General features: G+C 48.2%; 2 protein-coding genes and 1 long non-coding RNA gene across 3 annotated transcripts in view; 1 reads left to right on the top strand and 2 right to left on the bottom strand.

Annotated features, from left to right (window-relative positions):
• The window catches only part of LOC127608118 (uncharacterized), a 321393-nt gene that overhangs the window by 70533 nt on the left and 236203 nt on the right, over positions 1-14657 (bottom strand). The gene's annotated exons all lie outside the window — the stretch shown is intronic.
• Positions 1-14657, bottom strand: part of tbc1d20 (TBC1 domain family, member 20) — a 198365-nt gene that overhangs the window by 131176 nt on the left and 52532 nt on the right. The window lies entirely within an intron of this gene.
• Positions 203-4024, top strand: klhdc7a (kelch domain containing 7A). The gene has a single exon (XM_052076976.1). It carries the CDS (start codon positions 472-474, stop codon positions 2566-2568), a length of 2097 nt encoding a protein of 698 aa, XP_051932936.1. The 5' UTR covers positions 203-471; the 3' UTR covers positions 2569-4024.

Raw genomic sequence — 14657 nt, 5'->3', positions numbered from 1 at the left:
TCAGATCCGTGACACAATTGTGCAAACAGATGTATCCTGGTTGCTGAGACAACAAAGAGTGTCCCGCCCCTTATTTCCACCTGCAGCTCAAGCTCTATGACTCGAGTAGTTATAAAACATCAACCGCTTATGCGGTAAGTAAGACCTGCACCGACATAAATGGCAGCAAGGTCTTGTTGTCTTGGATGATTGGATGAATCAAACATTGATCTTTACAGAGGGTGCGTTTGGTTGCGTTGAATCAGCAACTGACTCACCGCAGGTGTCGAGTGAGCCGAGCTTCGCCTATAAAGAGATGCAAATGTGCCTCCGCAGGTTTCCTTTTACACCCGGAGGCAAAGAGCGGCAGTCATCGCATCATCGGAGCTCTTTTGCAATGGAAACCAGCCAATACGCGATTGTCAGCTGAGCGACGTTGACAAAAGGATCAGTCGAGCGGGCATTTCCACCGTCACTCCCGCTGCCTCCGCCATGCCTGTCGCAAGCCTCCTCGGAGTCCAATCCGACATGCAGCTGGTGCTCAAAATAAGTCTTTCTGTGGCGGCGGTGCTTCTTGTGTCACTAGCCTACAGGTTCTACAACTCCAGGGGCACGGAGGAAAGTCCCGTCCGGCGTAGCAAAAAACAACAGACTTGCCAGAGATGCAAGACAAGCCTGTCGGCGAGTGACACCGGCGATAATCTACTCGGACCGACCCTCACGGATGCTCCGTCGTCTGACAATGCCAAAGGAAGACCGACAGAAGCTAATCCAGCCCAGGAGGCACGTTCCCTCTCACACCGTGAACAGCATTTGGAAAAGGAAGCAAAGTTATCGGTGTCCGGTGATAGCGCTCCGACTCTTCCCGAAGCGGCAAAGTGTGGACGAGCGAGTACAAAAGGCAGACGCTCTCCCTGCTTTTTAAAAAAACTGGATGGCGGTTTGGGCGTGGAAAGGGAGCTACGGCAGGACTTGGAACGACATGGCGTCTACTCCAGCTTTCTCTCCAAGGCGGAGATCAAGGTGGAGGATGCTAAGCTGGTGCTGGATAGTCCAAGAGACCAGGTAGTGCACGGAAAGATATACGAATACTACGTGGAGACCTCTTCTCACTGTACTACGGAGCCAAACGTTAACTTGGGTCCGACTGAAAGCAAGTCTGAGTTGCAACGAGCAGCGATTGGAAGCGATTGCATCCCCGGCACAGGTTCTCCTCTTTCTCTGGACCCTGACGTCGCTGAGGAACCGTCCCTCCTGGGGACATCCGTTCCGAGGCCCTCCGCGACGTCCGGACCCCAACGCAAACCGAGCTATCTCGCCGCTGCAGAGCAGTCGGAGCTGCCGAGTCCGGTCGCTCCCTCCGATAGCTCAAGGAACGCCGGTCCCCCGTTGACCGGTCCTTCCACAAACGACGAATGCCCTGATGTGAGCAAAGGTTCTCATTTAGAGACTGTCGCGGGGAGTCTCTCGGTCCACCGCTCAGATTTGGGAATCCTGGAAAATCAACTGGATCTGGGCAACTGTTTGGAGGCTCTCTTTTTGGCCAAAAAACACGACCGAGGGTCCGTGGTGCAGGCGGCCATTGAAGTGATGTCCAACAACTACCACCAGGTGCTCCGGGACGCCGACCTTTACGGGCGGCTTACCGATGCCGAGCTGCAACTCATCAGGAGGCAGAGAATAAGAGGGAGAAGCTTTGTCATGATGGCAGATATGGACCCCCAGGACTGTCCGAGGAACAGCAAGGTGCTGAAAAGGAAACCGAGTGCTCTGTACTACTACGACGACTGTCGAGACAGCTGGCATCAACTTTGCTCCATTCCGCAGGAAGTCATCAGCAAAGCCTGCGCCATGTGCACGATGGATAACTACCTTTTTGTCGCCGTGGGCTGCCAAGGCACCGAGGGTGAAACGACGCCTTCCAAGCGCGTGTTTTGCTACAATCCTCTCACGTCCATTTGGAAGGAGATCAGTCCCATGAATGAAGCCAGGCCCCGTTGCAAACTGGCCGCCCTGGATGGCTACATCTACGCCGTGGGCGGGGAGTGCCTCTCATCGGTGGAGCGCTACGACCCGCGGTCGGACGGCTGGACTTTCGTGGCCTCTCTGCCGAACGATACCTTCGCCGTGGCCCATCACGTGACGGTTTGTAACGGGGAGCTGTTTGTGTCCGGGGGTAGTCTTCGCTACATGCTGCTGCGCTACAACCCCAAGAGCGACACCTGGAGGGGCGGTCTGATGGCGGGCGGCAAAGACAGGACGGCGGACATGGTGGCCGTGGGACCCTTCCTCTATCGCTTTGAAGTCAACCCTCTGCTGGGGGTCAGCGTGTACCGCTACCACACCGTAGCCCGACTGTGGTACGAGTGCGGCGCCAAACGGCTCCCCCGCTGCCCCGCTTTCCAGTGCGTGGCGATGCACGACGACATCTACTGCGTCAGCCGTCACTTCACCTTGAGATTTGAGGCCGACGAGATCTCTCCGGCTTTCAGCGACGACGATTTGAGCGTGGCCCCCGGGGCCAAGGGCCCGCTTTTCCCCTTTGTCCTGTCGCTCCCTGATAAGCGGCCTCTGCAGACGAGCGTGTAGCGCGGATTCACTTTCAGAAAGATGAGAACCTTGTGCCCGCCAGCTTCACCGTACTTTTTGACCATTGTCCATGAGGAGCTTACCCTCGGTTTTCGGACCTCTTGTATCGCGGTCACACTGAAGCTCTGATCGTGGATGCATTGATTACGTTTCGGGGTGGTGGGGTGGTTCATGGTTCATTTCAAACGTATCTTCAAAAAGTAAGTATGCTGTTGTAATTGTATATTTTGCGTGAAGGAATCACGAGCCTCATGTGTCTCTTTAATGGATGTTTTCTTGGCAAACATGCAAAGCGCAACCGCGATGTTCCTTCATTGTACTTTTATTGCAATTACCGCACCTTTATTAGAGATCTCCCACCATAAATGTAAAACGTTAACACCCTAATGGCCGCCTGACTACCGTGTGCTTAGATTAATGCAGGACGCGCCGCCTCGCAAACAGCTTGCTCCTCTCGATTTGTTGCTCCGCCTCGCCATGAAGTGACTTTTACAACATTTCAGCTTCCCGTGCTGAAAAACCCCACTCGTGAATAAAGCGCCGCAGTAAGTATACATTATACAAATGAGGCGATCGGGCCGCCATCCGTCACTGAGCGTGCGGTACACGGGGCACAAATAGAACTGCCACAGTGACCCGGAGAGGACGCAATTATCTGCGGCCGCCTCGTGAATACAGCAGCATGTAAATGGAGGTGTCGCGCGAGATAAATCGACGAGCTTCCGAAAGGGGCGTGTCTCAGGCGGGCTCGCTCTTCTTCGACCCAGTGTCGTATTTTGCTGCCCTCCAAACAAAATCTCCAAGACGGATCCAAACTTGTTATTCGCTGCATGCGCTCTGTATTCCACTGCGGGTCATTATGCGCGAGGAAATCAGATGCCCCGAGAGTGACGTCAATATTCATCATTGGGAGCTTATTGAATGACTGACGGCTTCCCCGGAAAGGTGTGCTGCTACAGCACCATCATGTGGCTCAGGCAGCGAACAGAGCAGGGTGCGCGGCTTGACAGGTCGCTTTTCCGAACCTCCTTCGGCATCATGAGTGGGTGGTGGGGGGGCGGCGGGAAATATCCGAGCGACTAAGCTGCCGCCGGTTGCTCGCAGATGGTTGACCATCACACATAAGCGTCTTTGATTCTTCCTAATTAAACACTTTGATTCCACGTGATTAAGCCCCTAATGGGATGGGAGTTGCATGCATCCCTGCAGACGTCGTGTTCAACGACTCGTGACTCGGGTCAGCTGCGACATCATTTTTTTTTTTTTTTTTGGTTTTGGTTTCTTTTGTCTTTGCAAGATCCCGGGGAATACTAACAGCACACGCTGCCTTTGAGAGAGGAGGAATTTGCATGTCATTATCTTGTGGAAGCCCGTGCAAAAATGATGCACAGGCCCTCTGGTTTCACATTGACTCTCTCTCTCACATCATGCGTGTGATGTATAGAAGCTGAAAATATCGAAAGCAATAAGGACAGAGCAGCGACATTTAAAATAAAAATTTTGCACGTCGGCTTCACAGTGCAGAGGTACCGGGTTCGATTCCAGCTCCGGCCTCCCTGTGTGGAGTTTGCATGTTCTCCCCGGGCCTGCGTGGGTTTTCTCCGGGTGCTCCGGTTTCCTCCCACATTCCAAAAACATTCATGGCAGGCTGATTGAACACTCTAAATTGTCCCTAGGTGTGAGTGTGAGTGCGAATGGTTGTTCGTCTCTGTGTGCCCTGTGATTGGCTGGCAACCGATTCAGGGTGTCCCCCGCCTACTGCCCAGAGACAGCTGGGATAGGCTCCAGCACCCACCGCGACCCTAGTGAGGATCAAGCGGTTCGGAAGATGAATGAATGAATGAATGAATGAATTAAAAAATAAAAAAACCAAAGAGCACTTTCACCGCTTATAATGAAGTTAAGTGACAAAAGAGCACCACTCTAAATAGTGTTCGAATCAACAGATGAGGCACGGTAAACATTAGCATGCCCGGGGGCCGTCTTTAAACTCGCAGCGGGATGCTGTTAGTCGAGATGGTAAAAGTTTTCATGAGTTTTCAGTTGAACAAGTTTTTTTTTTAACTTGTTCTGTTCTGGGGACTTGAAAATGTTGATGTGACAGTGCGACTCCGCCACCCTTATTAAGAAGCCGTGACTTGAGGTAGACTGGTTCAAACAAGAACAACAAGAAGAGGAAGGGGCAATCCCTCGCGTGGCTTTTTTTTTTCAGGACGAGTCCTCATCATCATCCTCCAATTTTTATGCTATGCTCTGCCCACATTGGATGACATTGGTGATCAAGTCGTGTTTCCTCTAAGGCATAGGTGTCAAAAACAGGTCCTGGTGGGCGGCTGTCCTGCATGTTTTCCAAGTCTCTCTGTCGCAACACACCTGATTCAAATGAACAGGTTCAATGTCAGGTGTCCGCAGAGCTTGCTGATGATCATTTGAATTGGAAAACATGCAGGACAGCAGCCCTCCAGGACCTGAGTTTGACACCTATGCTCTAAGGGCTCCTTCTTCAAAAGGAGCAGCCCTGGAATGCCCCGAAGGCTTCAAACCAAAATGGCTGATTCCTGTTGAATTTTGGCCATGGATCTTTGAGACGTTTCCGTGCATCTTGTTGACATTCCAATTTCAATTTTGTGTCAATCACTGATACTGGTATCAGGAGCAATCAGAAGCAATGCCACCCCCCCCCCCCCCCCCCGCCCCACCACCACCCCCCCGCCCACAACCATCTAGCAACTGAGGGTGTATGCTTACAAACATGAGTGACTTTTTGGGGTATGTGCAAGCCTTCCAAAAGCTGATGCAATTATTAGAAGACAAATGTCATCTTTAAAAAAAGTTCTTTGAAAGGATTTTTCTTTTAAGTGGAGTGTATTTGTCAAGTCAAGTCAAGTCAAGAGTATTTCTGGAGCACTTTTAAACAGCCATCGCTGCATACAAAGTGCTGTAAATGGAGCGATATAACATACACAATAAACAGTAAGACAAATCGGTAATAAAGGCGGTAGAAAGCACCAAACAGTAAAATCAAGAACAAATCTATTTGTGAGTAGGACTTCAACCATGTTCTCAAACCAACATACATTATTCCCTTTGAAAAGTGTCACAGCCATGGAAGCAATTTGCATTCGGTTCCCACGAATTGGTGCAACTCCTCCTGCATTCCCAAGAATCGGCACCCTTGGAAAACTTGCAAACTGTCGCAACGGTGGGCGTGACTGCTGCTTTGCGGACCGGAGCGAACTGCGTTTGGTTGGAAGGGCCATAAAGGAAGTCGCCGCAGACATTAACTTCTCTGCAACAATAAAACGCGCATCTGGGTGGACCTACTTTTCATTGTTCACGAGCACAACTGCTGCGTGCCTGCAAAATCTACAAGCCCTAGGTGTGTTTTGCTCATCGGGGAGGCCACGGCTGCTTTAATATTTAATTCCTCATATAGAATAACGCTTGGCTTGCTTCAACTCCGGCCCTGGCTCTGTCGCCCCTTTCGTGTAGCACTTTGGCTTGCTGACCATCGACAACCGCTTTCGACGAGAAGAGCGCGGAGGAAGTACGTCTCCTTCACGCGTCACACTTGAGTTCCCGGCTTGCCGATGTCGCCCTTCACGCAACTGCTGTCTCACCGCCGTGACGCCACTGACACCCGCCCGGCCACGTCCCTCCGATCCGCTATGACTTGCACGTTCAGTGATCGATTCAATGAGTCGACCGCTTGTACTTTAATGCGGACTATTTCAATTTCAGTGAGCCCTTGGCATGTGACCATTTTGACGATGACATATAGCGTGCTTTCAAGGTTTTTAATTTTCTTTCTTTTTTTGGGTGTCGGCGGGGGGGGGGGGGGGGGGGGGGGAGTAGGCCTACTTTTAAATTCACACCCTCCCGTTCTCAACTCATTCAGTACCAGCCGATTCTCTCCAAGTCTGAAAAGACGTTTAAAAACGTCTTTGGGAGTGAATGAGTTAATCGCGTGTTCAATGTGACATTGCAACACTTTGACGTTGCGTTTGTTTGACGAGGCTTCATCAAATTTATTTGCCCATCTGTCATCAACAGACCGTCGAGAAGAAGAGTGATTTAATTCAGACGCTTTTAATTGAAGATTTTGACTCATCGTGACTCGGATTTGTTCTTGGTGTTGCTGTTCGGTGCTTTCTACCGTCTTTTTGTTGCTTTACTGTTGTATATGTTAGTTGCTCCATGTACAGCAGCGATGGCTGTTTGAAAGTCATTCATTCATTCCTCCATCTTCCTAACCGCTTGATCCTCACTAGGGTCGCGGGGGGTGCTGGAGCTTATCCCAGCTGTCTCCGGGCAGTAGGCGGGGGACACCCTGAATCGATTGCCAACCAATTCCAGGGCACACAGAAACGAACAACCATTCGCACTCACACTCACACCTAGGGACAATTTAGAGTGTTCAATCAGCCTGCCATGCATATTTTTGGAATGGGAGGAAACCGGAGCACCCGGAGAAAACCCACGCAGGCCCGGGGAGAACATGCAAACTCCACACAGGGAGGCCGGAGCTGGAATCGAACCCGGTACCTCTGCACTGTGAAGCCCACGTGCTAACCACTGGCCTACCGGGCCGCCCCTGTTTGAAAGTGTTCTAGAAATACCGTTGAGTTGAGTTGAGAAGTTGAGCTTGCTACAATTTACCGTTTTGAACAGACACGAGGAACCCGCATGTGTTTTTCCATTCAAGAACACACCTGAAATAACTGGAATTTCCATCATAAATGGAATTTTATTTTGAAAATCAGACCATTCTTGGCAATTTAATTTGTTGTGTGTGTGTGTGTGTGTGTGTGTCAAATTCATGGTGAGCACTGCTAATTACGCGCTATCAATAAAAAGATAATCTCAGCCGAAGAGCTTTTACAAATTGGTCCATGACAGAAACAATCAAAGAAGAATGAAGGCAATGAGGTGTGGGGGCAGCTGTGGCACAAAGCTTCCATGGGTTGGTGTGCAAATACATTTCTCCGGACTGCTTTGACAGGCGGCGTAAAAGGGCCTGACGTCAGGCTGCCTGGAAGTCACTTGTCGTCTTAATGCAGTTCCCCTTTAAGCCTTCGAGTGCGTGACCTCTTCTTTTCTAATACTCTGCGAGAGGCTGGCAAAGTGGCGGCGTCAAGCCGGCACTTTAATTGCCCGGCGCGAGTGACGATTTGACACGTATTTCCAGAAATTTGCTCTCCTAATGACTTCTATCTCGGCCATCAGTGTACCGCCGGGATTAAAAGCCTCGACTTGCCGTCTGGTGACAGCCACTCAAGCTGGGCGTTAGAGCCTCGAAGGAGCGCTTCGGAGGCCGAGGGCCTCGGCACGCAGCGGGGGCGGCTCTCGTCTCATACTTGTCTGACTCCGAGCGCCGGTGGGGCGGGTCGGCCGGTCGGCCGCCGCTGTTGGCTTTCGTCTGAACTGTGTCAAAGAGAATAAACACTCGCGCGGCGCACTGCAGCGCCGGCCGTGAGGCGGGCGGACGGAGACGCGTGCCTAGCGTGCGGATTAGTCACCATCGATCGTCACTCCTCCACGATTCTACAGTGGTTTCTCCGTTCGGACGCTGATCCTGGCATCCAGGCTGGAGAGGGACGACCCCATCAGTGCCAATGCAACACAATGGAATGATTTCTCATTTCTCATCGCAAATACTTGAAGAACGTGAAATCACTTAGCTCCTTGGCGGACAACCCGCAAATTCACTTTAAGATGCAGTGTTGTGAAGGAGCTGCAGCTGTTTGATGCTCCCGATAAGGGACTCCAGTCAGAAGATTCATTCATTCATTCATCCATTCATTCATTCATTCATTCATCTTCCATACCGCTTGATCCTCACTAGGGTCGCGGGGGGTGCTGGAGCCTATCCCAGCTGTCTTCGGGCAGTAGGCGGGGGACACCCTGAACCGGTTGCCAGCCAATCGCAGGGCACACAGAAACGAACAACCATTCGCACTCACACTCACACCTAGGGACAATTTTGGAGTGTTCAATCAGCCTGCAACGCATGTTTTTGGAATGTGGGAGGAAACCGGAGCACCCGGATAAAACCCACGCAGAGAACATGCAAACTCCACACAGGGAGGCCGGAGCTGGAATCGAACCCGGTACCTCTGCACTGCGAAGCCGACGTGCTAACCACTGGACTAGCGGGCCGCCCCAGTCAGAAGATCGTTCCAACAAATAAAGTCTACTGGAGATAAAAGCATGGAAGAGTTTCTCCTGGTCTGTGTGGATGATCTAACCTTTCAGTTTGGTAAAGATTGATATCAAGCAATAATATCACAAAGACAAGTACAAAGTATTACAATAAGTACAGCAGCGCCGTAATGGGAAAAAAAAATCTCATTTTGAAATTGGATCTGCTGTGACACGGCACTTTGGCGGGGAGGCGGGGGGATGGGGCATTTCCTGTTGGGACAGCATCCGGCACACTTTGTCAACCTCACCTGTGCTTCTTGCAAGCCTAATCTATGCTGCCTTGAAACCGCCGCCTTCGGCAAACGTGCCACGCGACGGCGGACGCAAGTTAAGACAACAAGACGAGACACCAGTCACGAGTCGGCTCGCGGCGCCTTGTTTGCTCGCTGACTGGAGCCTGTCGCTCCGCTTCTATTTATCCTGCTCGTTTTCTGTCTGCCGCACGGCGACGTGGTTAGCGACTCAAACAGCCTTCACGCCAGTACACCTGCCATGCCCTCGTTATGACGCAGGCAGCAGACGAGAGATCTGAGAGGAAGGAAAAGAGGAAAAACGACAGAAGGATGCCTTACAGCAGGCATGTCCAAAGTCCGGCCCGCGGGCCAAATCCGGCCCGCGGTCGAATTTCATCCGGCCCTCGGCCCCTGTCATAAAATCAGTGCCGTCTGGCCCGCAGGTTGGTCGCAATGGAACACGTGTTGCATTGACTGAGGTCTCGTAGACTGGTGAGTGATGTTTCATAGAGTACTGCTTCCCTCTAGTGGCAAAATGAGTAATATCATTCACTAAATGAGTAATAGCATTTAGACACTAGAGGGCATCACTCACGAGTTAACAAGACATCACTCCGTGTTTATATTGACTGATATGTCATATTTCAAATTCCTGTTTCAAATGAACCAAAAGAAATTCTTAAGATTGTTGAAATTAAAATAAAAATGGAAATGTGAAACAGACTGGCTTACTAAAATTTCTTGAACAATATTGTTGTTCAATGTAAAGAATGTCAGCCAAGGTCGGCCCCCCGACATTTTACCACATAAAATCGGGCCCCCTTGGGAAAAAGTTTGGACACCCCTGCCTTACAGGATACACTCAAAAGAGAAACACAAGTTGTGTCCTCAAGCAATTTCCATTGAAGTCCTCTGAGAAATCCAAACGAGATGCATCACCAGGCCACAAAGCCATTTGGCATTTCCCGCCTTTTATCTATCTTGAGATGGATGGACAGCGAACCCTCGCTTATCGCCGAGGTTACGTTCCCAAAAGAACCCGTGGAAGGCGACATCCGTGAAATAGTGCGTGTCACGGCTCCTGAAGGTGTTTTCTAGCTAGAAAGACTTGATAGGTCGACCAATTTTGAACAGCATTTATTTTTCACACATCCATCGTGGTTGCACACCATTTTGAATGAAAAGCTAGGACAAAAATATATAGCGGGCGGGCCGGTAGTCCAGTGGTTAGCACGTCGGCTTCACAGTGCAGAGGTACCGGGTTCGATTCCAGCTCCGGCCTCCCTGTGTGGAGTTTGCATGTTCTCCCCGGGCCTGCGTGGGTTTTCTCCGGGTGCTCCGGTTTCCTCCCACATTCCAAAAACATGCATGGCAGGCTGATTGGACGCTCTAAATTGTCCCTAGGTAGGATGGTTGTTCGTCTCTGTGTGCCCTGCGATCGGCCGGCAACCGATTCAGGGTGTCCCCCGCCTACTGCCCGGAGACGGCTGGGATGGGCTCCAGCACCCCCCGCGACCCTAGTGAGGATCAAGTGGTACGGAAGATGAATGAATGAAAAAAAATATATAGCTACAAAATTAGTCATGGCCACATAATGTGTCACCGTCTAAAAGGGCATTTAGGAGTAATTCGAAGAATTGCAAGCTCTTGCCGCATGCACATGACGCTTTCGTCTCTTTCCCCAAACTGACGTAACTCTTCATCAACATGAACCACTTCCTGCTACTCAAGGCAACCCGCAAATAATTTGACAGTTGTGTAGAAAGCTGCATTTTTTTTTTTAAATATTACCATGAACTGAGAATCGCAACAGTTACGGTCAGCTTTATTTTTTTTCACAATTATTAGACAATACAAAAAAAAAATGTAACCTGTAGCCATCTTTTGAAAACAAAAAGAGCGCATGACGGTAAAAGTCAAAGTGAAAGTGATTCCTCCCAAGAAGCCACGTTCCCTTTGACGACATGAAAGAAAAGTCAGAGCGACCTTGACGTTGGCGCCACAGACTTCATTTCTTATCGCAACTGCCTCTGTAGGTTATCAGCTTCAGGAGGAAAGGAAAGGACGCGCCGTCCATGATTTGCCAATAGCCTCCCCCCGCCTCCCCAAAAAAGCATTCAGCTCAAAGACGATGACGATATGAAATTGTTTTGGTCTGTGCTATTGCTTTTACTTGTGTGCACCGCAACGCCGGGCAAAACATTTCACCTCAGAATAACTTGATAGTTTTGAGATTTTATTTTACCCCGCAAGGAAAGCAACACTTGATCATAACCTAGATTCTGTCACGTTATCAATATTATTATTATTATTATTATTATTATTACTGCTGTTGTTTCTTCTCGATGTGGACCACATATTGACAAATTTTAAAATCTCTAATTAATATCATCATTTCTATCATCAATGGACATTTTACGTTGCGACAAGTGAACTTCGTCCTTCGTGTTTGAAAAGCATTGCACGCAAACGAATAGTCGGAGCTACATAGAACATCTTGCTCATAATATGACGAGTGGATGCAATATTTGAAGGGCAGGGGGGTGATAAAAGGAATGAAGTGTGTCATCTAACAAGCAGTGCCAATTAAGAATGACACTGTTGATACTCCACCACAGGCACCAAGGCGACAAACAAGCTCGGGAAGCTTTTTGTTAGCTTTGCTCCACTGATAAGCCCGTCAGGGACGTCTAAATTAGCGCAAGTGCATGAGTCCAATTAGCAGAGAGAACAAAACAAGCTATTAGCTATCTATCTCGCTGACTATCTCTTGCTAGCTAGTTAGCTAGATCGATCGCTAGCTAGTTAGCTAGTTAGCTAGATAGATCGCTAGCTAGCTAGCTAAATAGCTAGATAGCTAGATAGATAGATAGATAGATAGATAGATAGATAGATAGATAGATAGATAGATAGATAGATAGATAGATAGATAGATAGATAGATAGATAGATAGATAGATAGATAGATAGATAGATAGATAGATAGATAGATAGATAGATAGATAGATAGATAGATAGATAGATAGATAGATTGATTGATTTGGTGCCTGTTCTATGTTCATGTTCCATCACAACGGCAAAGTCTTTTACTGTCCTTGTCTGACCATTAGGATGTTGAGCCACCTTTAGCTGGGAGTGGAGGACACCATGAAAAATAATGATGCGTATCGGTGCTCATTGCATCCTGGATATGACAGCTGGATGGATGGATTATCCTGAATTGAACCCTTTCATATCCACTTTGGGTCAGATTAAAAAAAAAAAACATTTCAAACCTATCCTGAATGTCATTCTTTCACCCTGAAGTGTGAGGCTGTTTGCTAAAGTGACTGAAAATACCCCCAGAAACATTTTAAAGTGTGATTTATTTATTTAGTGGGTGCTTCAATGAGACTCATTCGGTTCAAGTGTCACCTTTGTCGACGAAAATGAATTATTCGTAATTAACCAATGTGGGCTACATCAATGAAAAAAAATGCTCAGGGTGAGAATCTTAAACCATAACAAATGTCAAGTCAAGTCAAGTCAACAGTATTTATAGAGCACTTTCAAACAGCCATCGCTGCATACAAAGTGCTGTACATGGAGCGATTTAATGTGAATATTTGTTGTTTGTATAAATAGCAATTTTGCTCAAGATGGAGCAAAAGAAATCAAATGAAGTTTTCAGGATCTGAATCAGAAGTATTTGGAGGTGTAAGTGCAAGCGAGTCAGAAAGACATACCTGTCAACTTTTCGGAGCACCAACCTGTATAAACTACCAAAAAAATCCTTATAAAGAGCAAAAAATCCTTATAACATACCAAACAAAATGTCAACATAACGGTTAATGTTAATGAATCTGGTTAATGTCTAATCATCATTCTATTTAGTGGCATTACTGTTTTCAGAGTTGTATTCCTGCGTTACCTTTTTCACCACTAATCTGAACTTTCCCATCTGATCTGTAGATGGCAGTAATGGCATTTGTATTAATCCTGACATTGTGGCTTTGCACGCTTTACATGCCTCTGGTTGTGTTTTGCTTGTTTCCATAGTTCAAGAGCTGAAATGTACATGATGCAGAGGGACAGAAACTTCCAGCGCCAGGAGCACGAGGTAACCACGAGCTGCAGAGCAAAAAATAATAATGAAAAAGATCTTACCTTGTCAATCACAACACAAAAACCACAGGTGGGATTTTCGTCTGTGGCATTATGATATGATAAAAGAACGTTTGTTTACTTGGTACACACACATATATATAATTGTGTCGTCATAACAAATTGTCTTCAAAACTATCATGTGGCACCAACAGAATGCTGTCGGATGCCTCATGTCATTTTTATCCTCCCAAAATAAGATTGATGTGCTCACTCAATCACTTTTATTTGCAGTCAAAAATGTCTAAAAATGTCATATATAAACGTATATATTTCTAATTTAGAGTCCATAGGTATCAAACTCAGGTTCTGCAGGACCGTGTTCTCCAAGTCTCCCTGTTGTAACACACCTGATTCAAATGATCAGATCATCAGCAAGCCGTGCGCAAGCCTGACATTCAACCTGTTCATTTGAATCAGGTGTGTTGCAACAAGGGAGACTTGGAAAACATGCACGGCAGCGGCCCTCCAGGACTTGAGTTTTGACATCTATGATTTTCCAGGGGTGCCCAAACTTTTTGGATCGAAGATCTACTTTTTGATCAACTAACCTCAAGGGATCTACCCTTACCGGCGCGCGCACGCACACACACACACACACACAAATTTAAGATTTACCTGCTTTATTTTTCATTCATTCATTCATTCATCTTCCGTACCGCTTGATCCTCACTAGGGTCGCGGGGGGTGCTGGAGCCCATCCCAGCCGTCTCCGGGCAGTAGGCGGGGGACACCCTGAATCGGTTGCCAGCCAATCGCAGGGCACACATAGACGAACAACCATTCGCGCTCACACTCACACCTAGGGACAATTTAGAGCGTTCAATCAGCCTACCACCCATGTTTGTTGGAATGTGGGAGGAAACCGGAGCACCCGGAGAAAACCCACGCAGGCCCGGGGAGAACATGCAAACTCCATACAGGGAGGCCGGAGCTGGAATCGAACCCGGTACCTCTGCACTGTGAAGCCGACGTGCTAACCACTGGACTACCGGGCCGCCCCTGCTTTATTTTATTTTATTAATTTTTTTTTTGTGTGAAAATGAGACTGATTAGTGTGCAGTGTATATTAACACAAAATATATTACTAACATGTACAAAGACACACAAATGGTTGTTTGTTTTTCTTCTTCTCGACACTCCCCGGATCTACTTGGGACCTGTCTTAGATCTACCGGTAGATCAGGATCTACCTAAAGGGCACGCCTGATTTAGACTATGCACACGCTTTGAGATGGATCATGTGTTGATATTATTTACACACGCACCTTTTTGTGGATGCTAACCACAACACATTATTATCTTCGCCATCACAATCCCAATTGCACGAATGGAAAAACGCACAAGGAACTTACTCTCCCAATTACAACTCGTCCGCGGGTGACAGAAACAAAAACAATTACCAACAGAGGGGGACAGAACGGAGAGTGTGGCGGTTTGCTGTTCAGGCTCGCCCCCTGAGATCTTAGATGCGAAAGGAAAACAATACAGAAGAGGACAATATATATAT

The sequence above is a fragment of the Hippocampus zosterae genome, chromosome 9 (genome assembly GCF_025434085.1).
Source record: "Hippocampus zosterae strain Florida chromosome 9, ASM2543408v3, whole genome shotgun sequence".
In the NCBI taxonomy this organism is placed as follows: Eukaryota; Metazoa; Chordata; class Actinopteri; order Syngnathiformes; family Syngnathidae; genus Hippocampus; species Hippocampus zosterae.
Note: the sequence above shows the minus strand (reverse complement) of the source record. Positions and strands in the feature narration are given on the sequence as shown.

Excerpts from the sequence above, each read along its gene's own strand:
- klhdc7a (XM_052076976.1), top strand. The coding sequence starts at position 472 with ATGCCTGTCGCAAGCCTCCTCGGAGTCCAATCCGACATGCAGCTGGTG.